Source organism: Lepus europaeus, chromosome 14 (genome assembly GCF_033115175.1).
Source record: "Lepus europaeus isolate LE1 chromosome 14, mLepTim1.pri, whole genome shotgun sequence".
In the NCBI taxonomy this organism is placed as follows: Eukaryota; Metazoa; Chordata; class Mammalia; order Lagomorpha; family Leporidae; genus Lepus; species Lepus europaeus.
In genome coordinates this window covers 22,708,546-22,735,106 of record NC_084840.1, presented here as the reverse complement: position 1 = coordinate 22,735,106, position 26,561 = coordinate 22,708,546, and the positions used below count along the sequence as shown (strand labels likewise).

At 55.1% G+C, this 26,561-nt stretch overlaps 1 protein-coding gene across 1 annotated transcript in view; it reads left to right on the top strand.

Moving 5' to 3' along the window:
- The window catches only part of PLXNA2 (plexin A2), a 199,956-nt gene that overhangs the window by 23,068 nt on the left and 150,327 nt on the right, over positions 1 to 26,561 (top strand). Inside the window, exons 2-3 of the mRNA XM_062210276.1 lie at positions 1,631 to 2,898; positions 8,432 to 8,614. Coding sequence (XP_062066260.1) covers positions 1,711 to 2,898; positions 8,432 to 8,614 — 1,371 coding nt within the window. The 5' untranslated portion in view covers positions 1,631 to 1,710. The remainder of the gene's footprint in view (positions 1 to 1,630; positions 2,899 to 8,431; positions 8,615 to 26,561) is intronic.

Below are 26,561 nucleotides of genomic sequence, written 5' to 3'. Positions count from 1 at the left end.
ACCGGCCTCAGGACATAGCTAAAAATAACCTCTGGTTTGCAAACTGAAAGCTGGGCCTGATGGGAAGCTTCGCCGGTGTGCGCGTGGGGCCGGAAGGGCTGTGTCAGAGCCGCCGGGGTCAGCTGCGCCCCATGCCCGCTGTTGCTTTCCTCTTTCCAAGGAAGCCGGGGCCCCATGAGTCACCCCGGACACCCTGGCGGAGACGGTTGGAGGAGGGAGGCCGGGGACCTGCTCTGGCACCATGGTGGCTGTGTGGCCCAGGCCGCGGAAAGCAGCAGAAGCAATGGGGAGGTTCTAAAAACCCTTGAAAACAAGGGGGATCCTCGAGGTAGCGCTACGTACAGCCTGCCCAGCCAGAGCGGGGAGTGCAAGGGGACAGGCAGGCTTCTCCCAGATGCCATGGGGCAACTTCTCTCCCCTCCCCGCCTGGGCTTCCATTGCCGCCGCCTCCCGGGCCCGAGTTCTGTCTTGGCCTTGTCTGAGAAGGGTGCGGACAACCCGCCCAGCTGCCGCAAAGGCTTCTGTGCATGATGGCTTGGGGCCTCCTCTTCCTGGTGCTGCCAGCACACCAGTCCCTGTTCAGAAGAGCGCTACTGTGGTGTCAGGACAGGCTCCCTTGCCCAGGAGCACCGCGCGGTTCCCTGGGATACAGATGGGGAGCACCAAGGCCCTGGCAGCAGCTAAGCTCTAGAGCCCGGGGTCAGGAAGGGCCAGAGAGTGAAGCAGTCAGGGCTGGCCGGGGACTCTGGGAATGGTCGGCAAAGGCCCAGGGTTGATTTCAGAGATGCTTAACCAGCCGGGGGGCCCAGCAGCGGCTACGGGAGACTGACCCTCAACTTGCCCACCCGTGTTCCCCCTGGTGGCTTCCTACCCCCAGTACTCCCACCCCCGCGGGCTGAAAGTGCACCCTCCCTCAGCAAAGGGGGGCTTCCCAAGACAGACGAGGGGGCAGTGGTGGGGTGTGCACCTGTCCACGGGCTGGGGGCTGGCTGCCCACCCCCCACCCCGTCCCACTCCCCAGGCTTCCTAGCCCCGCTGATGGCACCTGTGGGAATCTTACCACAGTGCATTTCACTTTTCTAGAACATTCTCAAGCTAGCGGGCAGAGATGCTTCTCTCTGGCCAAGAGGCCGAGGGGCAATGGTGGGGGGTGGCACTGTCATTCCGGGTGACAGCAGGAGAAAGGAAGGGAGGCCAGCAGTGTGAGGCGCTGGGAGTCTGGAAGGAGTCGCGGCTGCGCTCGCAGGAGGCGGGGAGGGCCTTCCTCACACACGGGTACAAGATGAGACGGGCGATGGGGTGGCAGGCGTCCTGACGCCGGAGTGACGGCCCGGGTGAACCTCAGCAGCCTTCCGACCTCTCCGAGAGATAAAAACCACGTCTTTAGAGGACAGAAATAGAGACGCTTTGTAAAGTTAAAAAAAAAAAAAAAGCATTTTATAGCGTAAAGGCTGGAGACCGAAATAGATAACAGGATTCCCTGAACATCCCTAAGAGGGGGAAAGTCTGTTAAAAATAGAAAGGCCGAAAGATAGAAAGCAGAGAGTCCCAGAGCTAGCCGGGCCCGGCCCTGGGGTCAATCCTCCCGGTGCCTGCTTTGGGTCTGACCACGCTGCCTTGTGTTTTGCAGAACCATGTGAGAGCCAAGCCAGGAAGCAGGAGTAGACAAGAACACAGAGCAGCTGTCGCCTGGCCCTCGGCCGTCTCAGGATGGAGCAGAGGCGGCCCTGGCCGCGGGCCCCGCCGGTGGACAGCTGGCCGGTGGTCCTGCTCTCCATGGTGTGGGTGCTGCTGGCGCCCCCGGCCACCGGCATGCCCCAGTTCAGCACCTTCCACTCTGAGAACCGGGACTGGACCTTCAACCACTTGACTGTGCACCGGGGAACAGGGGCAGTGTACGTGGGAGCAATCAACCGTGTCTACAAGCTGACAGGCAACCTGACCATCCAGGTGGCCCACAAGACGGGGCCGGAGGAGGACAACAAGTCCTGCTACCCGCCGCTGATCGTGCAGCCGTGCAGCGAGGTGCTCACGCTCACCAACAACGTCAACAAGCTGCTCATCATCGATGACTCGGAGAACCGCCTGCTGGCCTGCGGCAGCCTCTACCAGGGCGTGTGCAAGCTGCTGCGCCTGGACGACCTCTTCATCCTGGTGGAGCCCTCGCACAAGAAGGAGCACTACCTGTCGAGCGTGAACAAGACGGGCACCATGTACGGCGTGATCGTGCGCTCCGAGGGCGACGACGGCAAGCTGTTCATCGGCACGGCGGTGGACGGCAAGCAGGACTACTTCCCCACGCTGTCCAGCCGCAAGCTGCCCCGCGACCCCGAGTCCTCGGCCATGCTGGACTACGAGCTCCACAGCGATTTTGTCTCCTCCCTCATCAAGATCCCCTCGGACACCCTGGCCCTGGTCTCCCACTTCGACATCTTCTACATCTACGGCTTCGCCAGCGGGGGCTTCGTCTACTTCCTCACCGTGCAGCCCGAGACGCCCGAGGGTGTGGCCATCAACTCCGCTGGGGACCTGTTCTACACCTCGCGCATCGTGCGGCTGTGCAAGGAGGACCCCAAGTTCCACTCGTACGTGTCGCTGCCCTTCGGCTGCACGCGGGCCGGGGTGGAGTACCGCCTGCTGCAGGCCGCTTACCTCGCCAAGCCCGGGGACACGCTGGCCCGGGCCTTCAACATCAGCAGCCAGGACGACGTGCTCTTTGCCATCTTCTCCAAGGGCCAGAAGCAGTACCACCACCCGCCCGACGACTCAGCCCTCTGTGCCTTCCCCATCCGGGCCGTGAACCTGCAGATCAAGGAGCGCCTGCAGTCCTGCTACCAGGGTGAGGGCAACCTGGAGCTCAACTGGCTGCTGGGGAAAGACGTGCAGTGCACCAAGGCGGTAAGCGGCGCGCCCCTGGCTCTGCCCCTGCTTGTGCGTGGTGCAGAGCGCGCTTCCCTGTGCATGCCCTCTGCGCGCCTGCTCCCAGACCCAGGGCCCGAGGTGAGAGAGGCTGGTGGAGGCACTGTAGGCACTACCCTAGGCACCTGCAGGCTTCAGCGGCGAAGCATACAGCGTAGCTGCCTTGCTCGCTCTCCAGGAGCTTAGATGCTAGTGAGGCGAAAGAGAGGAACAAAATACAGTGGGTCAGACGGCGGTACCTGCTTGAGAGCCTGCAAAAGCAGGGAGGGGACAAGGCAGTAGCTGAGAGGGCTGACTCACCAAGAAAGTGGGATTTGAGTAGACTCGGGAAGGGAAGAAAGTGAGCCATGTGGGGATCTGGCTGGGGAAAGCATCCCAGAGAGAGAGACAGAGAGAGGGAGGGAGGGAGGGAGGTGCAAAGGACTCAGGGCATCCCTGGGGTGTTGGAGGAGCAGCAAGGGAGAGAAAGAGCAGGAGGAGGGGAGGTCGGTCACAGCTGCCAGGTACCAGAGCAAGCGCGTGTAGGCCCCGCCGATGACAAAGGAAGGGTCGAGCAGGTATCAGAGCTAAGTCAGACGAGAGGGCAGGAAGTCAAGCTTGACTGATAGATTAAACACCAGAGAAGAAGGATCAGGAGTCTGGGTGAGCGGAAAAGAGGAGGGGAAGGGGACTTAGGACTCAGACCCGAGGACAGCAGGGATAAGAAAATCCATGGCCGGCACCTGTCAGAGGGGCGGGATGCTGCCGTGGGGTGCTCGCCACACTCCACCTCTTCCCCCTCCCTCATCCGCACACACACCCCTGTATCCACTTAGCAAGTGCATGTTGAAGCTCATCTGAGTGCCTGGCGCCGCACCAGACACTGGAGATGCGAACGTGAAAACCAGGGCCACTACTCTTACAGCTCTCACAGGGAACAGAGAAAAAACCGCTGGCGGCTGAAGGAGCGGCTAAGAGTTTGGGTTTGTGGACAAAGAGCAGGGTTCTAATTGCATCTGTGCTGCTCCCTGCTTCAGAAGTCAGGTCCCAGGTTGATCTTCTCAGCTGAGAAACGGGAGCCGTGGCGGGATGATCAGAGGAGCCACACAGTGAGGTCAGCACACACCCGGCGAGTTCAGGAGCGTGAGTCCATGCAAGGTGCTGTGGGCTCTGGACCTGCAGCTGGGGGAGAAACGGGAGCCCGAAGCCCACGCGGCTGCCTTCTAGGACCCTACAGTGAGGATGCTTGCTCTTGCAGCAAGAAGACAGATTGCACAGGCTCTTTCCGTCCTTGGTCCAGGGGCATAATGGTTAGGATAAGGGGCCTTGAAGTCCAACAGATCCAGAGTGAAAACCAGCCCCCTGCTTACTTCCTGTGTGACTTTGGGCAAGTAAAGTGCCTGTTCTGAGTCGTGATTTTTTTCATCTCTGACACAGAAGTTGTGTTACCCTCTTTTCATGGCTGTTGTAAGGATCAAATAGGTTTATGTAGAATGCTTAGCACAATTTGGGGCATATAAGAAACATTCAGCAAATGGGAAGCAATGATTATTATTAATTAAATGCAGTCATAAAGAGCTAGCTATTTTCTTAGATGTCTTTTATAAAATAAATTGGACTAGGCTGGCGCCGTGGCTCAACAGGCTAATCCTCTGCCTTGCGGCGCCAGCACCCCGGGTTCTAGTCCCGGTCGGGGCGCCGGATTCTGTCCCAGTTGCTCCTCTTCCAGGCCAGCTCTCTGCTATGGCCCAGGAGTGCAGTGGAGGATGGCCCAAGTCCTCGGGCCCTGCACCTGCATGGGAGACCAGGAGAAGCACCTGGCTCCTGGCTTCGGATCAGCGCGGTGCGCCGGCTGCAGTGTGCTGGCTGTGGCAGCCATTGGAGGGTGAACCAATGAAAAAGGAAGACCTTTCTCTCTGTCTCTCTCTCTCTCACTATCCACTCTGCCTGTCAAAATAATAATAATAATAATAAATTGGACTAGGTAATCTGTATGTTTCTTCTGAGCACTGAAATTCTATGACCGTGGCCTTCGTGGAGAGGACATGTAAGGGTTAACCCCTTGCAGAGTGCAGCCAGGCTCCCAAAGCCCAGAGGGCTCTTGTCGGGAGGAAACTGCTGATTCCTGCCTGCCTCTGAGCCAGAGGAAAGAGGAAGACGACACCCTTCTCTGCTCCCGTGGCTGTGCAGAGAGACAAGCCCGGGCTAGTGACCAAGGGACCGCAAAGGCTCTAGGAGAAAGGTGACAGCAGGTGGGACCCGGACAGCAGAGGGAGCAGCCCCTTGTCCTCCATCGCTGAGGCACCACACTCCCTGGGACGGCCTTGGCAGCAGGGACCACAGAGGAAGGTCCTTAGAGGTCCATGGAATCCAAAGGATCCCAGCCCTGCGACCCGGAGACGTTCTGTGTCCTTGAAGGGGACTGAGGATCAATAAGAGAAGCTGTGGTCCCGGCAGGTGATGTTAACATGACCCGAGCACCGACTTGGGAATCTCGGATCCAGGGACGGGGAAGGGACTGTCACTCTCGGTAGCAGCTGCCTGCTAAGGGCTGTGCTGGCTGTTGGCACATTGTCTCACCTGGTCCTCACCGGGACCCCATTTAACAGATGGACAAGCAGAGGCTCACAGAGGCAAAGTAAATGGCTTCAGCCCATACGACTATAAACAATACAGCAGGGATCTGAATTCTACTCAGCCCAGAGCAAGTCTGAGTCCAAGCCCTTCCTGTTGAGCGGCTGGGCCTTTGAGGGAAGCCATGCTCACTGTTGGATCAAATGCATGGGGCATCAGGTATATGGGGATCTGCAAGGGTGTACAGCGAAAGAAATGGAGGAGAGGAAAAAATGCCGGCCAATTCCAGGGCCTCGGGCTCCAAACCATTTCTCTACAGTTCTGGAGAATCTAGAATCTGGGAGCAATGAGCCAAATGTTCACGACCAGCACATCGCTATGTTTCACTCGGTGGCTGGGGTGACACGTGTGGCCACGCTCTGCGGCCTGCAAGCCCCTGCAGAAAGTGGGAGGGGGAATGAAGGCTCTTGAGCTGACTCGAGCCCTCTCACTCAGCAGAGAGGAAGACTGGGCTCAGAGCGGGCGTGTGGGCACGACGTCTGCTGGCCGGTGGTAGCGAGGGCACTGATGTCTGGACCCCCTGGCTCCCCAGGCACCAGGGGTGCTGCCTCTGGTGTAGGCAGGAGGAAGAGGAGGAGAAAACGTGAGGACCAGTAAGGGTCCTGCACTTCCCAGGAGTTAGGAGTTCCCCGCACTGGCTCCATGACGTGCAGGTCGGGAGTCCGCCCCTGGCTCTCGGGCACCGCATTCGCCCATTCCCGTGGTGTAATCCTCTCAGCCTGGCTGGTCCCAGGCACCAGTGTCAGCTCCCCGAATACAGAGATGTGCGCAGCTGTCTTTCATGAGCTGGCTCCAGCACAGCCCTGCTCCTGCCCTTCCCGAGGGGCTCATGCTTCCTGCTGCGTGGGGCTCCATGTTACCCAGGGTTCAAGGGTCACCCTCAACTAATGGTTTCCATTCCTCAAGAAGAAGCACGCCTAGGGAGCACCACCACTCCTGCCGGCAGCAGGAGCAGCAGCAAACTCCGTGCCCTTTGAAACACAGAAGAGAATAGAAGGGAAGTCCTTGGTCTAAAAAAAAAAATCCCTCAAGCTGTCGCTTATAAACCATTTATTCCAAGGCAGTGGGGCTGTCAGTGAGTGATGTGTCAGCCTGCTCTTCCCCAGTGGGGGCAGGAGGGAGCGGGGCTGGAAGGGAAGCAGGGCGGGGCCCCGCAGGCTTCTCCCCTCGCTCTCTGAGTTTCCCACAACAGCCGCTTCCTTCCTCCCCTGGGACGCCTTTCCAGACCCAGAGAACGGCCGCCCAGGGCTCGGCTCTTTCTGGCCCAGAGTCTGCGGCCTTGTGCCACCAGACTCCATGTGGTGCAGTCCGCTGTGGGTGTCTCGGAGCCCAGCTCCACGGAGACACCGTGTGGACCAGGCCTGTCCTCAGGAGACATGCAGTCTCTCTCTCCCTTCCTCCCCTTTCTTCCCCCTCCCTCCTTCCCTTCCGCCCTCCCTTACTCCTCTCTCTGTCTCTCTCTGTCTCTCTCTCTCTCTCTCCCCATCCCTGCCCTCCCAAAAGAGTACTACTTTACACAGCCACTGGATGACGGAGCGGAGAGCAGGATTCAGCCCGCCTGCCTTCTGCCCACCATCTTTCTCTCTTGCTCCGAGTGCGTCCCCTTCGAAGGTTCCTCGGCCTCTCCCCACAGAGGCTCCTGCTTCAGGCACACCACCGCACCCTTCAAAAGCTTGGGGTGGGGGAAGAATTCTCTTTTAAGGGAACTTACCCACACACGGCTGAAGACAGCGCGTGCGAGAGTGGAAATAGCTGTGCAGCTTAACAAGGCTCTGTATACGCATTATTTCATTTGCTCCACCGTGTGTCCATCAGAAAGGTGAACAGCTATGAGTCCAGACCGTGGCTTCTGTAGATTAACTCACTTCTGCCGAGTGTGCAGCACTCTTCTGTGGTATTATGACACACACTCCATGCCCCCCATATGGTAGATAGCAGCAAATAGTTGAATGACTTACACTCATTGCACCCCAAAGACTCTGGAAACATAAGCCTGCTCAAGAAACCAGCAAGAAGCCCCCTCGAGGCTGGCAGAAACCAGGCGATGGCTGCCACCTCTACACCAAGTATCCTCTGAAGGAACCTTCGTCTATTAGAAGGATGTCCCAGCAGGGGCCAGTGTTGTGGTGGATCGGGAAAGCCAGTACCTCTGATGCTGACATCCCATCTGGGTGCTGGTTTGTGTCCCAGCTGTTCCACTTCCCATGCAGCTCCCTGCTAATGGCCTGGGAAAGCAGCAAAAGATGGCCCAAATTCCTGGTCCCCTGATACCCTTGTGGGAGACCCAGATGAAGCTCCTGGCTTTTGGCTTTGGCCTGGCCTAGCTAGGCTGGCTGTTGTGACCATCTGGGGAGTAAGCCAGATATTCTCTCTCTCTCTCTCTCTCTTTCTCTCTGTGTGTGTGTGTGTGTCACCCCTCTCTCTATAACTCTGACTTTTCAAATAAATACATAAAACTTTTTTAAAAAAAGAAAAAGAACTCCCACTCCCATAACTCTTTCAAATAAATACATAAATCTTAAAAAAAAAAAAAAGAAAGAAAGAAAGATGCCCCACAAAATGGCATGGTCCATAGAGACATTGAAACAGCTAGAAAATGAGACTCAGCAGTCCACTTTGCAAATGGACCTTGGCTCTGCTGGCAGAGTGTTGGAGGCAGGTGACTCCCGGGCAGTGGGAGAATGCGCTCATTCCTGTATCTGGTTTCCCAGGAGCCAGTATAGGATGTGTGGGCCAGCCGGGCCAGAGCCTTCTTTGCAGCCCGGGTTGGACCCTGATCCCCATAGCTGTGACTCTGAGGCTTGGTGTCCTCGGGCTTGGGGGGTGGGGCAAGGGGCTGTGGAGTGACCCCAGCCTGCTTCCACTGCCGTTCACCCCTGTCCCCTCATCTTCCCTCCAGCCTGTCCCCATCGATGATAACTTCTGTGGACTGGACATCAACCAGCCGCTGGGGGGCTCAACTCCAGTGGAAGGCCTCACGCTGTACACCACCAGCCGGGACCGCATGACCTCCGTGGCGGCCTATGTGTACAACGGCTACAGCGTGGTGTTCGTGGGGACCAAGAGTGGCAAACTGAAAAAGGTATGCATTTGTGAGCTCGAGTGTCTGGGCTATTCAGCGCCTCGCCTGGGAAGGCAGCTGGGGTGGAGGCTGGACTCTGGGCAGCTCGTGGCTTTCCACGGGGTGAGCAGGGTGAAATGGGGAGGTAGGAAGGGGTTAATTCTATAAGGTCACTTCTAGCTGTTTCTCCAGTCAATGAGTGTCTGGGGAAAGCAAATGTGTTTTGATATCACTCAAACTTTAAGGAATTAGGAAGGCCTAAGGGGGGAAAGTCCCTCAATTCCAAAATCAAGTGGCACTGATACTTTGATTGTCTGCATTACAAATCGCCTGCATCAAGAATCCCTCCTTAGAACTCACAGAGCTGGTTGCGTTGGTTAGAAGTCTTTGTCGCATACAAAGATCCTGGTTGGTGCAAATGAAGCGACCCAGATCCAAGTGGCCAGTATGCACGGTATTGCTGCTGTCTACTGGTCTGTGATGCTCAGATAAGAGGCCTGGCTTCCCTCTTACTGCAGCCAGACTCTTCCCTCCCCTCCTCTCCACCCAGACCTGAGTGCCAGGAGGAAGCAGGCATCTCAACCTGAGCCTCCCTGGGCACCTCTGCCAGCTGGAGGGAGCAGGCTGTCTGGCAGCACGGGAGGCCTCTGGGGCAGCCAGCGGCTTGTACCTGCTTGTCTGGTGCTCTGGGTGCAGAGGGAGCACAGTCTGGTTCATTATGTGGAATTAGAGCAGCCACATTCTTTCCGGTCCCAGCTAATCCCCTTTCCCCAGGCTTACCCTGCCGCCTCCTCTCCGTGGTCCCAGCACCTGTGGCTCGCAGCACCGGCAAGACCTCCTCACACCTCTCCTTTTGAAGTTGACCTCACCCCTAGAGCTCTTTCCTCCTAATCCTGTTAGAGCCTGGGGAGGCTTGTGTGGGGCTGTGGAAGGCAGGTGGCTGGGAGGGGACCCCAGCAGAGGTTCCATATTGTGCCTGTGCTGAGTTATTCCCACAGGAGGGGAGCAGTACCTGCCTGGGGTTACGTGGAGGTACTGAACATTCCAGGCCTCTCTGGCCCTCAGGATCCTGGAGCTGTTGAATGGTTTCCCTGCTCTCTGGAGAGGGCCCTAACATCACTGCCCCATGCTGTCCACTCTGCCTGGGGCAGGCTGTGGGCCCTGGCTTGGCTTTGCAGCATGTGGGGAGGGGGTGGGTAATACACCGCCTGAATTTGCTGGCCTCACATGGAAGAGAGGAGGAGGTGCACTCTGAGATTCTACTAAGATCCAACAGTGGCAAATAATCCTGGACACGGGTCAGCTTGGACCTCTGAGGCTGGCTTCTCCCTTGCCCAACCAGCTGGGCAACTTGTGCATGGTGCAGGGACATTAGGCCGAGGGGCCTGGTGGGAGTTGCCATCCAGCCTGAGCTCTCCTTGGCGCATCACGTACCCCATGGTTTAGAATCTGCCCCCTAGGGCTCCTCCTGCTGCTCTTCCACCCCTAGTGAACCCTTTAGTGTCACTGGCACGGCGGCGGCCTTCTGGGGGCCGGGGGTAGCCACACCACCCTGGGGCTCAGCAGTCTGTCCTGGCCCTTCCCCCACCCCCGTCACTGCTATGGGTCCTTTGTGTGGCTCTGTTTGTCTCCCTTCCTCTGAAAGTTCTCCTGCAGGAAGATCTTGTTGGATTGGTATTTTTCACTTTCCTCCCCCGTGAATCTCCTTGCCAAGGGCTCACGCGTGGGATAGGCCCCCAAACTGCTCAGCGATCATCCTGCCCCAAACCTTCATCATTCTCAGGGGGAAACTGAGCCCCAGAGAAGGACGGTGACCTGTGGAGCCTAGAGATCCAGGACAAGTTGCCTCTTGCCCTGACCCCCAGTTTAGCACCCTTGCTCCTGCAGGCAGCAGCGAAGGAGCCCAGGGATGGAGGCCGGGCGGGAACGTCGGGTTCAGACTTGCCGCAGAGTTCAGCCAGGGGCTGGAGCCTGCTCTCTCCCCAGCCCCCGGACCCCAGTGAAGGAGCGAGTGTGTGCCGAGTGCATGGATGGGGACTGAGTCAAGGAGGACTGACCCAGCCAGACTCTGGGGGAGCCTCATGCCCACAACGTTCCCGGGGGCTCTGCATCTTGCACAGCACACGGGGGCTGCCTGGCGTCTTCCCGAGCCACACACCCGAGCTGGCCGAGTGCTCTTGGCCCTGGCGGGCAAGTCACTGTGGAGGCAAGTCAGAGGGTTCAAGGGCAAGGCTGGGGGCGTGACTGCCCCTGCTTGTCCTGACCTGCCTCACTCTTTGTTTGGCCTTTCTCGGCTGTTCCTATGAGCTCACTGTATCCCAACTCCCCCCTTCCTACTCAGTGCAACTCACCCTTCCTTTCCACCCACATGTCTATGAGGTGCCCGATCTTCCCACCCTGCTCCTGCTCCCATTCAGTCACCCACCAGCCAGCGCCTGGCCCCACCCTCCTCCAGAGAAACAACCCACCAGGAATTTCTGGAATGTCCCCAGGAAACCCTACCATGGTCCAGGCCCTGTAGCGCTTTCAACACAGGAAGGAAAATACAGAAAAAAATAGCTAAGAGTTTGGAGAGGGGGGAAGCAGGGTGCGTCAGAGCTGCTCACTTCTCCCCTGCCCAGCCAGGCGTCTGTCAGACTGTCCAGCCCTCACGGACCGCTATCTGTAGGAACAGGATGTCCCAGTGTGTTGGCAAGTTCAAGGAGGCAGACTCGCTTGCCGTGGCTTCGCCGCAAGGTGCTCCTCTGTGTCATGTGCTCGCTCACCCACTGCTCCCGTGAGACACACTGAGAACACCACAGGCCAGGCCACCATCCACACAGCCACTGGCAGGTGGCAGGAGCAGGCAGGTTGAGATAAGACCCCAGAAGTGAGATGTGCTAAGGGTCAGTGCCTCGCGGGTGATGAGAAGTCAGGCAGAGATTCATCAAAAGCCTGGAGCCAGTCGGCTGAAACCAGCACCGCTTGTGCGACCCACCTCGAGGATGGAGGCTGCCAGGATGTGCTTAAAGACTGGGGATGAGAGAGCAGAGCATGCTGGGCCCGTGCACCACACTGGGCAGGTTCAGGTACAGGGCAGGAGCCTGAAGACCACACAGGTGGACGGTGAGGGTCTAAGCCCAGGAGGATCAAGTGCAAGGGGACTCGGGACTGTCGCTGACCACGGGCCAGCCCTGTGCCAGCTGGGTGACACAGCTCCAGCAAAGTTAATGGGTCGTCGCCATGCGAATAGACGAACAACACTGAGGTCGTGAGAAGCGGTGACTCCACTTCACACTGGAGTAAGAGCGGGTGTTAAGCAAACTAAAGGGCAGAATAAACAGGGGTTGGAAGGATGTGGAGCCCGTGCTCTGTGCAGGGTGTTTTTAAAAGGATGTTAGTCCAAGAAAAAAGCATGAATGAAACAGGACACGGAACAGCTCTCGCCAGATAATTTGCTGAGTGTTTATTACACGTCTGACGCTGTTTTAAGAGCTTTACATCTATGGACTCATTTAATCTCTTACTCTTACAGGGTAGGTTCTGTGCTAATGTTCGTTTTACAGGTGAGCGAGTAGAGGCCAAGAAAGGGAAAGAATTTGTCCAGAGCCACTGCGGGTTAATGACACAGCCAGGTCCTGAACCTTGATCGTCTGGTTTCACAATGTGCGTGCTGAGCGGCGATGCCATGGGAGATGAGTTAGACATGTTCCGTGTGGCCCCAGAGGGCAGAACGGGGTCAGTGGGGGGGAGGTGCAGCAAAGCAGCTTCCCTGTTAACAGCCAGTCTGCCCTGTGTAGGAGGGGACTCCGGGGCAGTGGCGACGCTGGACCAGGGATGCTGGGTGGGGGGAGCCTGCCCTGAACTCCAGGATCTCACTGGTGTTCCTTGGACTCCTTCAGTGGAGCGAGGCATCAGGGAGGAGAGGCGATGGCAGAGAAGAAAAGAGGGGGAGACCAGGGCACCCTGGGTGTGGGCTTTGATGCAGGCAGGGGACAAAACTGCTCAGGGCCAGGTGGGAGGCACTTGGCACACACAGGGGAGGCCTGGCCACGGCAGGCAGAGATGCAGAGGAGGGCAGCGTGGCATGTTCTGGGCACTATGGGCTGTGATGGCTTCCTTCCCACTGACAGGCAGGCTGTGGAGTCCACAGAAGAGATTGGGGTGCAGGAAGTGGCTAACGCCAAAGCAACAGGAGGGAGAGTGGCAACAGGGACCAGAAACTCAGCTGATGGAGCTCGCTAGGTTTCATGGGAGGTCAAGGAAGCGATTCAAGCACCAGTTACAGAGCACAGGAGGGAAGGGGCCAGGCTGAGCAGGTGCGAGACACCATGATGATGGATGGGTCAGGGTCAGGGTTTTCTGAGTTCTTCCTTCTATGTGCAGCTGCTGAAACTGCTGCTTTGGCCCTGTTTCACGTACCTACAGGGCTCCTGGAGGAGGCTGGAGGGCGGGGTTCTTCCGGGTCTCCAGCTCTCTGGCTCTCCGGCCCCTTGGCCCTGAGGTCCTCCAACAGTAGCAGAAGCTGCTGGAAACCTGGTCCACTGCTCATGTCCTTACCTGTCCCCTCATCCTGGATCCCACAGCATCTGACCTGGGAACACCTGCTCAGGTGTCCATCTGTCTTAAGAGTCACAGGTCCTGGAGGGCCTTCCTTATCATCCTCACGTCCCTCCATCCCCACTGCCAGCTCCAACATCTCTTACTCATTCAGTTGATCTCAAATGCATTGGGTATCTCCTCCATGCCAGACCCCTACATGCAGTGACCAGGATGGGGTCCTGGTGATGGAGCTGCTCCCCCGAGCCTGGCAGTCATGATGTGTTGGGTCGATCAGTGGGAAGGAGGAGGGCTGGGGTCGTCGAGGCAGAAGGAGTTGGGGAAACTGGGGAACTTGTGGTGGGCAGCAGGGAGAAGCTTTGTTTTGTGGTTAGCAGCGTTTGGAAGAGGGTAGGGTGGAGGAAAGGGACAGCCTTTACCCTGTTGCTGGAAGTTCCCAGAATAGCACAGCCCCCTGCCTCACCTGGAGCAGAGGTAGGCTTGTCTGCATTAGGGACGCAGGGGCAGGTCCAAAGTCCCAGGTGACCACTGCTCCCCCACCAGGCTGACTCCTGGGTCAGTTCTGCAAATCCAGAGATTTCCAAAGGTCTGAGAAGGGCCTCGGCCTGTTTTGGCCCCGCCTTCTTTGCCATTAGCTAACAGAGGCCCCTAAATGCCTAGGAAATTCTTTTGGGGGAAAAATGATTTACTTTACTTATTTATTTGAAAGGCAGGGTGAGAGCAAAAGAAAGAGATTGATCGATCTACTGGTTCACTTCCCAAATGGCTGCAACAGTTGAAGCCAGGAACCAGAAACTCTATCCTGAAAATGCCTTCTTCCTTTCCCTAAGGGATACACCAACCCCAGCTCTCCAGGAAGCGCTAACGTCCCAGCCCTATTCTTCTCTTGTAATCTTACAAATGATTTACTAAGCAAAGCCAGGAAAGTTGTGAGCTTCTTGCAATAAGGAGCCATTTGGGCCTTGGAAAGAATCCATCTGAAGCCTGAACATATTAACTCTCTAGGCCCCGAGGATCTGGCTGGGTTGCTTGAAGGCACTGAGTGTTTACAGGGTACCTTCCCGCGACCCCCTGCATCTCTACCCCATTTTACATGTGTGGATGACTGAGCCACTGGGGTGCTGCCAATCCTCCCCCAGACTCTGTACACATCCCAGCCCTCTGTCAGCAATGTTGACACTGGCGTTTAGACTTCCTGCCCCCAAACGTGTAGCCGTTGGTAACCTGGTCCTTGGCTCCCCTCGGCGGGTGGAGTTGCCTCGGCGGACGGAAGGCCAAGTTGGATGGAAAGCTGAGAAACATGCCTCTCCCTCTGTGCCAGTCCCATCAAACAATAGCCGCTCATTCTTCTGAGTGGAAATGATTCACTCGTCTCTCAGTGTGAACCCTGGATTGAGTCAACAGCCAGGACGGCGGCTCCAGTTCTAGGAGACGTAGGGGCCTCCTCCCCAGGCATGTCAGCAGTGCCGGGGGCTGGGGGCTGGGACTGGGGCTGGGGAGCAGGTGCCCTCTCCCCTTCCCCAGAGCCTGCGTGGAAGAGGTGGGTGCTGGCTCGGGGAGTTCACCAGCACATCCCTGGTAATGAAGTTGGCTCCCTGCCCGGGCTGCAGCCGCCAGACTCGCTGCTTGTTTTGTTGTTGTACAGGCCTCTTGGGTCCCACGAACTGATCTTCCGAAAGCTGGGAAAGACTGCACTTGATTGGCACAAGGAAGAAGGTGTATTGACAGCATCCCTGCCCCCACCCCTGCCAGCACGTCCTCCTCCTTGACCGTGACAGGTGTACACGGGGCTGTTGGTTCTATCCAGAGCCTCCGCTGAACACAGAGCAGTTCTGAGAAAGGACAAGCTCGGGCCTCGTTTCTTCTTGGCTCAGAGCTGACGGGCAGGGCAGGTAAATCACAGGGAACTGAGTTTCAGGGCCAGGGTTACAGGTGTGATACAAACCCATAGAATCCCAGTGGCTTAAAGAGGCCCTGCACAGTTCTCAAGGGGTTGAGGTGCCAGCGTCCTCCGAGCTCTCATCTTTAGGAAAAAACAGCCCACATATGGGCACGCCTGTGAGGCCAGGAAGCCTTCCTGCCTGTGGACATGGCCCAAGGACGTACATCTCAGAGTCAAGGGCACTTCCAAAGACCACCTGGTCTAGCCTCTCCCCTTCAGCCAGGACCCAGTTTGCGTAGGGAAGAGGATGTGGACTGACGGGTCCAGTCCTGACTTCAGCCTGCTAGCAGTGTGATCCGAGCTACCTAAAAAATGAAGAATAAAGGAAATACTCTGTGGGTGAACTAATACAAGGACACATCAGATAGTCTGTGGAAAATGGGATTAGGAGACTGGTTTATTTGGGAACACAAAATTTTGATATCTATGGATATTTCTTTTATGATCTCCCTTTTCCTTGAAATGTGTGAAATACCCACCTATTTACTGGATACCTAGGGTGTGCTGAGTGTATAGTAATGAGCAAAACTGTCAAAACTGTCTGCTCCAAGCAGATAACACTGAGGGAAGACAGGCAAAGCCCACCAGGAACACAGTACGCAGTGTGTTTAGAAGGTGACCAGTGCTCACGGCAAAAAGACAGCATAAGGAAATACTTCCCAGGAGAGCAGGGGTACGGGGCTGGGACACCCAGCACTGAAATACTACGACTACTGTCACCTAACTCGTGAGCCTCACTGTTTTCCTCTGTGAGCAGGGCAGCAGGTACCACTGTGCGGATTTGTTGTAAGGATTCCGTAAGACCACTGTGAAAGGTCCTGGAGGTCGTACCTGGCACTGAAGTGCTGCCTACTGGGTGGAACACCTTTGAGGCATCCCCCAAACCCCACCTCCTCCCTGGCTTCCTGGGGCGGCAAAGCTGTCGGTTCAGACTCCTTTTTTAGTGACATGTGTGCAAGGTCGGATGGAGGAAGAGAGTCCTGCCCCTTGCTCCCAACCCTGAGTCATGGGAAGAAATACTTAGAAGACTGGCCCAGCTGAGGTGGCCTAATCCGGCCCCACTGGACTTTGGCATCCAGTTGCTTTAGTCACCAGAGAGAGCTTTCCAAGTCCGCTATCACCAAACAATACACACCGGCCCCCTCCCCCAGGGTGGGGCTGGGGAAGTGTTGGTTCCGCTCTTGCAGTTTTGCAGAATTAACTGAAATGGGACCAGTCTCTGCCTGTGCATGCTCCCAAGCCAGCCATGACGTCCTGGTGCTGCACAGCTTGGCCTCACATGAACTGTGTGCACTCGGGTGGGGGTGGGGGGGAACTTACTCCCCACAGCTGGACCACTACTTCCTGCCTTCCAGGACTGCCCTAGGAATAGACGTGGGGAATGTAAAAGAGCTGGTACAGAGTCTGCCCGACAACACAGGAGGTGGTTGATCAATGGGGGCTGCGGCCGCTAGGACCTGTGTTTCTACCGATGTGACTGTTGCAATTATTATGACTATCACTCCTGTACTATCGCCATGTTTGTCTCCCAAGGGCCGAAATTCCTTTTGCGTCTATTAGCTCTTTAATCCCATATCATCTTCAGATGGTCAGGAGGTGCTGGGAGAGTTCTCAACTCTTGAAGGTGGTGATGCTGAAATTCAGAAAGGTTATGCACTTGCTGGGGCCCACGTGGTTAATCAAGGGAAGACACAGAAATTGGAGCCACAACTACAGATGTTTCATGGTGGACGCAGGCTTAGCGTACACCTAGGTCACTCGCGTGTGGCACAAAGTCCAAGATGATCAAGCTGACAGCTGTGGTTATTGATTGCCTCTTTCCCTCTCGTCCCCATGTGCCCTGCCCTTTCTTCTACTGAGGAAATATGAGTGTTTAGAGATGGAGGTGGTCAACTCGAGCTTGCAGTTCTGTCTTCCAAGTCTCTTCCTGGGATTCTGTCCTGGCTTCAGAAAGGTCCCTGCCCTCCATGGTGGAGGAAAAGTTCATGAGCTGATGCCACGGAGCTTGTCCCAACCAGCTGTCACCCGCCTATACTGGGTTCTGGTTTCCACTGCAAAGGCTGGTGCCACCAGCTGAGTGTCCCCACCTGACCCAGCAGGAGAAAGGGCATCCGCAGGCATTAGTAACAGATCAGTGATTCCCATGCTTGGCTGTTCCAGGATGGATGAGAGAGGAACCGAAGCCGGGGGGGCCGGGAAGCAAGGTCAGGAGTCTACCTTTCGATGTGTGGCACAGATTCAGTAGCTAGGGAGGACCTTGCAGACGGGTTGAGCCTGCTGCCTTTGGGCATGGGAGATAGGTGGTGTTCCATTTTATGGGCAAGACAGCTGAGGTCTGGGAAGACTGAATCAAAGATTCAGAACTACTCAGGTTCTTAGCAACAGAGGCAAGATTGGAATGCAGGTTTGTACGTGCCGATTTGGGGATCAATCATGTCATATGAAAGAACATTCCCTTTGGCCCGTCCCCAGATGCACGCGTTTCCTAAATAGAACTTGAGGTTGGTCTGGGGGTCATTCCCCCAGGGCAGGAGCCCAGCTGAGCTGTCTGCACCGGACAACCATGCAGCCGTGTCGGGGGGTGGGGCAAAGTGACTCACGTGCCCGAGCCCTCTTTCCACTGTCTTGAGGGACCCTGCCAAGAAGGGAAGGAGGCTGCTGAACCCCAAGATGCTTGCCCTGGGGCTAAGAAGTTCTGACAAGTCAAAGGGACGTCGAATAGGGAAATCCAGGCTCTCACGTCTTCCATGGTAGCTGTCTCTCCAAAGTTCTTGTTTATTTTTCTATAAATGAGACACCAAGCATAGGCTAAGCCCTAAACTACGTGTTTTTTCAGTTAAACCTTTTCCACCAACGCTGGCAAGGTGAGAATTAGTATTTCGTTCCTTTCACGTGCCAACGCGCTGAGGTTCCACAAAGTTAAGTTACTTGTCACGAAGCGCAGAGTTGGGATTTGAATCCAGAGCCCTGGATCCAGGCCTGTGCTTGTTCACCACTCGCGTTCAGCACTGTTCAACTTCTGTGTTCTCTGCTGGTCCCTCGGGAGCCTCCCACCCCGAGGCTGCTCCAAGAAGATGCCTGGGACAAGGCTGGACGGGCTCACACTTGGCACTCTGTCGAGTGAAGGTGCCCTGGAAACAGGGGACGTGGCAGCTGTCACCCCGGCACACGCTGCCCTGTGTCACTCTCCTCGGGCCTCCTCCTCCGGGTCACAGTGGGCGAGGTGGCAGCCCTTTGTGCCACACGCGGTCCCCGCTGACCCCCCTTTCTGCAGGCATCTTTGTTTGCCCTGAGCTTTCTGAAGGGGAGACAAAGGGGAGTTGCTGACAAGGCCAAAAGCTGCTGTGTAAAAGCGTGGGGCCTGGGCCCATCACCCACGCATCTCTTGGAGCCCCCGGGCTCTTCTTCAGAGTCATTGTCTGGGATCTTTTGTGTGCCAGTCATACCCATTCACAGCCAGCCGGGCAAAGGTTTTAGGGGGAGGAGGGGAACCCTGAGAAATGGAGTCATTTTGATCTGGCAAAATTGGAAGAGACATTAATGCAATAGTTAACAGCAGGCCGTGGCTTGGGGGGGATGGGCCCGGATGCTTGTTCTCTGTTTATGGGGCTTATGCAATTCCATCAATATTGATGCCTGATGCCTTTGATTCTGACACTAATCATTGCTATGAATTAAATTTGCAGCCATATAATTAGGATTGCTATTAATAGGGCCCTGAGCTAAGCACGACGATGTGGCGTGTCTTTTTCTTGATAGAAAATGGCATCCTTGGAACGGTGCTAATGGGGCGCACCTGGGATTTGCCAAGAATGATGTGAAAATTATACTTTCTATATTTGTATTGGACCTTTCCTGGAGTACCAGCAGGCAAAGGTGAGGCTTGGGAAGGTTCTCTCCACCCAGAGCGATGGGCAGCCGTTGGGGGACTCTGCTGCTCTCGACTTTGGGGGAGGAGACCCCAGAGCCAGCATTGGTTGCTCGTGGTCAAGTCTCATCTCATGGCCAGGAAGCTGTGTCCTTAAGTCTACTCTAATCCTAGCCTGGTTAGGCTAGGGGACTAGATACCACAATGATGTCTTTCTCGGACTTCAAGGTGGCCAGGGGCCCGCTAAGGGAAGGTGGATGTGCTCTTATGTACTAAGCTTGGTTGGAAGAGGCTGAGGCAAACCCCTCTTGGCAGGCCTAGCTGGGCCCTGTTTCTAGGTGGATAACTGAGCGAGCCTCCCACTCACAGCTGAATCCCAGGGCCCCACCCAGAGAGTTCCCTGGACCACCACAGCGTGAGCGCACTCTCCTGTGAGACGCTGTCCCAGGAGCCCACTCTTGCATTGTGAGCAGGCCTCAGCCCAGCCCTGCCGGCTCTCAGCGCCCCGTTCACCCTCAGCCTGAGTGATCACGTGTCATCATACCCAAGCGTTGTCCACCCTCCTCCAACACTGCCCGCGCACTGCCCTCCCCTTATCACGCAGAATAATAGCATGAACCTGTTGGCATAAGGGATGCATTAGTCCCTGCTCTTTTGACCTGCGGACTGAAAATAATTTTCTTCCAAACCATCAGTTATTGATTTTTCTCTCTTATATTTTAAGTCACTGTGAGATGACCAGGGTTTGAGTTCAAGTCCAAGCTCTATTACTTACTGTGTGTCCTTGACTAAGTTACTTAACTTCTTTTTTAAAGGGGGGATAATCATGTCTCCTTGATAAGGATTGTAATAAGGTAAATAGGCATCTTAACTCCTTAGCATTAGACTTCTACACTTAATGGGATCCTCTGGCCTGTACCCTTTCTCTTTCACCTCTCGTAATTACCAGCCACAGAGGACGAGAGAAGAGTTTTACTGCCGCACTCCTTCACACACACCTGCTCTCGGTACTCATGGCGTTCCCCATTCCCAGGGCCAGCACAGAGAAAATGATTTCTCCAAAGCAAAGGGCGCCCTGGGACCTGAATCCCAAATGCCTTCCGCCCTTTTCTCCCCATGCACAGAGCGGCTGACCAGGGGCTCCTCGCGCCACTACTGTCGTTTCTGACTTTCCCTTTCTGCTCAGCTGGTGCAGGGCCTTAGGGGGTCTGAACCCATCTTCAACTTCAGGGCTCAGCGCTCTACCATGACTCACAGGTCTTCTGAGCTTCAGGGTTGGTGAGTCGGGCAGGAACTTCTTAGCGTCATCCAAAACGAAGCTGTGTGTCTGCAGGATTTCAGTTCACTTCTGTTGTCTGCACGTGGGCCTATTCTCTGTAAGTGCGTATATAAAGGCACGTGTGTAGCTAGATAGCAACTGGCCAGGGACCAAGGTCTCAGTACCAAACCTTAGGGAGGGAACATGGTGTTTGGCTGAGTCCTCGAGCACTTGAATTTTCCATTCCTTCCCAAACAAGGATTTCACTGTCCACACTCGAAGTTGGTCAGGAATGAGGCTTCTTGTTGGGTGGTTGTTGGTGTTGCTGTTGTTTGGCTGCCACTAAATAGAGGACATCAGTCAGTTCCTGTAATATTGGAAACTAGGCTGACATTGGGCAGGTTCACCGGTACTTTCATAGGTGTTCAATCGTATATTCAATGTAACTACACTCACCTCATTCAATTATCTTGTCATTTGCAACAGCTTGGTTGGTGCAACCAAAACGCCCAAATTGACTGGCTCAATGAGACAACGTGGTGGACCTGATAACGTCCCCCACACCTCTAGGCTTTCCAGTGATCACTGCCTGCCAGCCATAAGATATTGGGTAGCTTCAATCGCAGACAGATTGGTGGTGTCCCCAGAGAAACGGCCACAGACAGAAATGGAGAGGGAAAAATATATCCAGGCACCCCCTACCATCAAATCAAAGAGATAAAAAATCCTGTCTCCTTGGTGCCTCCCCAATATTTATGTCTGCGCTCAGCAGACACCCCTGGGCTGCAGCCGGCCTGTGTATTAGCATTAGTCCATTACGCTTTTTATGATGCATGTTACCCACCCCCCTCACCCCTCCCCATACAACACTTTATGACTGTCCTTTTCATTTCTGGAAAGAGCTTCCCAGAATGGCAGATGCCTGCATTTCCCACTCTTTGGGGAGCTATTTGTAGGCAGCCTGTCCCAGGCTATAAACAACGGGAGATAAACCACAGCCACTGGCTGTAAATGCAGCCAAGGCCAAGGAGGTGCAGAAGTGGGAGGGGGTGGGGTGGGCTTGGTGGTGCCTAGGAAAGCTCAGTGGCTGGTGGATCAAGCAGATGCCACCTTTCAGAGGGCCACACAACCTAGCGGGCTGTCCTATACCTTCCCTCCTGCCTACCTCCCCCAACCAAACTGTGATGAGAACGAGCAGAGTTCCCAACGTGGAGGGGAGTCTCCCTCTGGCACCATTGTCTCTGCCAGCTCATGTACTACTTGGAATACTCTGTACCACTCACCTCCTGCTGATGCTTAGAGATCTTGGAGCAATTTCTTGCTGGTTTCTCCGCCTCCTCCTACCCATGCTCCTGTGACACCTCCCCTCTCCACTACTCCTCCCGTCCTTCATGGCCAAGACCAAGTCTTACCAATCCATCACCACCTCCTCTGGCTCATTAAAACTTCAGCCTGGACTCTGGTGGCCATGGCAGTGATGTTTATTTATCCGAGCTTTAGAGCTGCACCCACAAGCAAGTCACTTGTGACGCTGCAGGAGACGGCACCTGGAGCCAGCTTTGCTCCGTAAAAGGCACCCCTGGGAGAAGAAAACCAAATTCTGAATGAATAATTGGTCTAGTGGAGATTTCAGATTCTTCCTACACACACAAACAACCACCGAAAGCAAAGCGGGGGGTAGAGGGGTGGGAGGGGTGGAAGGACCGGCAGCAAAGCCCCGAATAATTAGCACAGGAGCTGGCTTCTTTCTCATCAGCCCCATCTCGCTGGCAGAGGGGCTGGTACTCCTTTTCTTCTCCTTATTTGGTTTAGGATTCTGCATCAAATGGAAGCATGTAGATGAAAGTGATGTGCATTTAAAATGTATGTACACATCAGACTGCTGGAGATAGTAGCTATTATTCTGCGTGTATGTTTTTTTGCAGTAAGCTGCTAAATTATTTATTGGGCACTGGGCTTTAATCTCATAAACCTGCCTGCAGGCCCCGGCACCGGCAGCCTGAGCACTGCATAGAGCAGGTACGGCGGGCAGGCTGCGCGGAGCACGCCTGCCACCACTGGAGGTGGTGATTGCTCATTTTCACTCGGCCTTTCCCCCAGATCAGCTCATTAACAGCAGGCAGACCCTAGGAAGAACCTTCTCGTCTTCCCAGCACTGCAAACTTGGAAATTGATTTGCATCAAGTAGCAGACAAGGGCCCCAACCTGAGCACAAAGCACCAGGGTAGCTATGGCAAGAGGCTGTTCTCAGAACCTCTTTCCTTGCCCGAGGGATGGAGCTTAGAAGACAGAGCAAATGACTCTAGGAGACCAGCCTTTGCTGGGTCGTCCAGAGCTGTCCCCCTAAGCTGTGAGCCCTGCTCGCTGGGCTCCCCTCCCAGGACTTAGACACTGATGACCTTGGACCGATCTTTCTGTGTCTGGGACCTCACATTTCCCCCTCTTAAGTAGAGCAATCATCAATCGCCTCCCTGGCTCCCAAGCCTGAGGGCACCTATCTTGGTATGGTTGTGCTGGTCCCTCTGTAAACACTAAGATCACACCCCTAAGTTTGTTCAGTGGTTTAAATTCTATGGAGCACTTTCATGTAGATTTCACCGATATTGAGGCTATCCAGTAATCCTGACAAGATGCCATTTGAGGATAAAGAAGCCGGCCCAGAGGGATCCGCGTTGGCCTTGACTTTGGAGCCTGGAGGCCCTTTGTTTGTCTACCCTAATGTCACCTACCTGTGTGAGCTACACTGGCACTAGACAAGTGTGGAGACTGAGGCATGATCTTCTCTGACATCCAGTGCCCTAGGGCTGTGTGGCAGTCCTGTTGGCACCAGTGCCCTTATTGTTGAAATTTGACGAACACTACAGGTTGTACTTTCCAACTGCGCAGCTCTGTTGTCTTTGAGCCCAGTAGGTGATGCCAGTTCTGTCCGGATTTCATTATTCACCATGCAGCTGAGGCCCTGGGGGAGGCAGGGAGGTCCAAGAGGAGGACACTGTGGTAGTTGCATGCGTGGGATTTTTAACCTGTGTTCCTGGATTCAGAGGGTCCATGACCTACCCCCCCCCCCCCAGAATGTTTTGCAAACATTTTGAGTTATCATTTTTGTGTCTAGAAGGCTCATAGCTTCCAACAGTGTCCCAAAGCCATCTATGACCCTGTAGTGTTGAGACCCTTTGTCCAGTGGTTTATTTTTTAGACAGTGTGCCTTTGAGCTCTGGGGTGACTCCTCCCATCCCCCAATTTCACCCTCCTTCAGTGAGAACATCTTGCTGTCATCTGTATTATATATCAGGGTCAGGAGTATAATTTTTGTTTGTTTAAAAAACAAAGGTCCAAATGACAGATGATAAAGTGTTGAGCTTGCTTGATCATCACTTGGTGTGTACTGGGGAACAGGCACACAGGCACCGTCCCCACCACCTGCCACACACACACACACACACACATATACACACCCTCCCCATGCCCAAACCTCAGCAGCAATGGCAACAGAAAAAAGCAAGCCTGAAAGCACTCAGATAAGGGACCAAAGGTGAGGCGGAGGGCCCAGGCCAGCAGAACTAGTTAGGACCTGAGGAAGGAGTGGCCTGCAGTCTAGGTTGTAAATCCCATTAGGCAGCAGAGGCTTGGGGAGGAGGCCCAGTAGGTGGTGCCAGCCAGATCAGGCCACCAACTAGGAGCCCTATCAGCCGGTGAGAATTAAGCCTCCATGGGCCCAGGGTTGGAATTGCCTCCTGGAACCCTGCTGTGTCTCCCTGCTCCTTCCCAGTCTAGGGAAGACACTCTGCACGTGTATCTGATCTCAGACTAGGAGCACTCAGCCTGCTGCTTGACCAACCAGCATCTCCTCTTCGTCAACCTGCCATGCCAACTCCTCCTCCAAGAAGCCCCATTCCTGGGTGCTTCACAGCACCCCGGTGTCATGGCTGTCAACGTAGAGCACAGTGCTAATTAGAGTCCAGGCCCAGGAGCCCAGGTGCCTGGGTTCCACTCCTCATCCTGCCCCTGCGTGTCCATGTGATGGGGTGAGAGTCACGTGGCCTTGTGTGCAGCTGCAGTAAATACTTCCTGCCTCGTGGCTTGTGAGGGCCACGTGAATGAACCTCACAAATCAGTGTCCGAAGCAAAACCAGGGTTGGAATGGTCCCGAGGATAATGGTGGGGGTTGTAACTGTGCCTTCGCTTTTCTCACTCCCTTGGTACATTCAGCAGTTTTAGGATCTGGACCGTGTTCATCATTGCAGTCAATGGAACAGACATTCAATAAAAAGTGTTTGTCTCTTTATTTGGAAGGCAGAGTTACGGTGAGAGAGGGAGGGAGAAGGGGAGGGGGGAGATAGAGGAAGGGGAAGAGGAGGGGGATGGGAAGGGAGAGGGACAAAGAGATATATCTTCCATCCTCTGGGTCACTCCCCAAATGCTCACAACAGCCAGGGCTGAGCCAGGACAAAACCAGGAGTCAGGAATTCCGTGTGGGTCTTGCCACATTGGTGGCAAGAACCCAAGTTCTTGGTCTGTCACGCTCTGCCTCCCAGGCTGTGCATCAGTAGGAAGCTGGATTGGAAGGTGGATTTGGGATGCCTGCATCCCAAGCAGCAGCTTAACCCAGTGCACTACAACGCCTGCCAATACAAGTCCGAAAGAAGGGGGCAAAGGACAACATCTTGGCACAGGAGCCATTCTCTGTCCCCTAAAATTTTAGGGAGTCTGCTTGATGTGGGCCGGCAGAGGCTTGCAGGTGTGTGCAGGCATCCCGGTGAGGTGGGACTTCGGGGCCTCCCATTGACATTTATGGCTGGCCGTGAGCAAACGACGGAGCTCCCTGGGGAGGGCGCAGGATTCAGGCAGCCCCATCTCAGGCGAAGAACTCAAGCCAGCATTGCTGCAGCCACATCCCTTTGGGGTTGTCCTTTCCCAGAGGGGGAAGCTCACAAATCTCACTTAGCTCACAGCCTTGCTCACCCAGCCATGTCCCCCTGCAAATCCCACCGGGTGCCAGGGCTGCACTGAAGGCAATGACAGCAGAGAGACTGCGTGAGGCACTGGAGGTGACTCCCTCCACCTTCTAGGGTCCGGAACTGAGCTGACAGTTCTCCTTCTGCCAGCAGAGGGTTGCAGATGCATGACTACGTCCATCACTCCTTAGTGGGTTCATTTGTACATTATTCATGCATTCAAAAAACAGTACTGCTATATAGGCACCTAGTCCATGTTTTCAAATATATTTTTAGTTGCTAATATCAGTGTTAATTACATCAACAGGGGGTTTTCCTGTAGACTTTTGGCAGTGTCTGGGATATGTTTTGATTATTGTGTCTGGGGCAGAAGGTGTTCCTGGCATCTCCTGGGTAGAGGCTCGTAATGCTGCTACACCCTGACCTGTAGCACTCGGGACTGCCCCCACAGCAAAGGACTTCCTGGCCCCCAGTGAGGCTGAGAAGCCCTGGCCAAGGCAGCCACCCTCCCTGAGTACGAGCCGTGTGGCACCCTCTGTCCTAAACACGACTCATTTCCTTCTGCCAACAGCCCTGCAACGTTGGGACCATGACTACTTATTCTTCCAGATGAGAAAATTAAGACTCAGGGAGATTAAATCAGCTCCCCATTCACTCACATCCTGTGTGTTTATCAGACAACTCTGTGGGTAAGGGATTTGAGAAGCAAACTCGGGCCCAAAGACAGCTTGGCCACTAAAGCAGGCTGATTCTCTGCCCAAGCGCATGAAATACGGAAGGGAGGGAGGGAGAAGTGTGAGTTTGGAGAGGAATTGCAGGTCATAAATGCCACTGGCTATGAAAAAAGATACCCGTCCTGCGCCTCCTGCCTTCCCGGCCCTCCCTCCACACACAGGTGTGCAAGGGAACAAACTGCTGGAGGCCTCGGTGTGTCTTCAGGTTTGCTTTGGTGTGGATGCTGATGCTGGATTCCACTCGCCTCCCCTCCCCCCAGAATGGTTCTTACCTTCCGGACAGAGCCAGGGCCCGAGCTGGGAAAGGGTGGAGCGCTTTCTCTCGCTCCTGGGTGTCTTGATAAAGATCTGCTCTCTGCCAGCCTCCAGCTCCTCGCGGTGCTGATCTAGTGGATGCTGTAGGAGGTGAGGTATTTTATGTGCAGCTCCTGACCGCCGGGCTGTTTGGGCAGGGGCGGTGTGTGTAATGGGAAGAATGTGGGCTCTGGAATCAGACTGTCTCAGGTCAAACCCTGTCTTTGCCACTGACTAAGGAGATGGTGTAGGGCCTTTTGGTGAACCCGACTGGGTTTTAGTTTCTTCATCGACAGAATGAGACACCTCACTCTGGGAGGTGAATGAGCTCAGATTTGTTCTTTTTTTATTATTATTATTTTTGATAGGCAGAGTGAA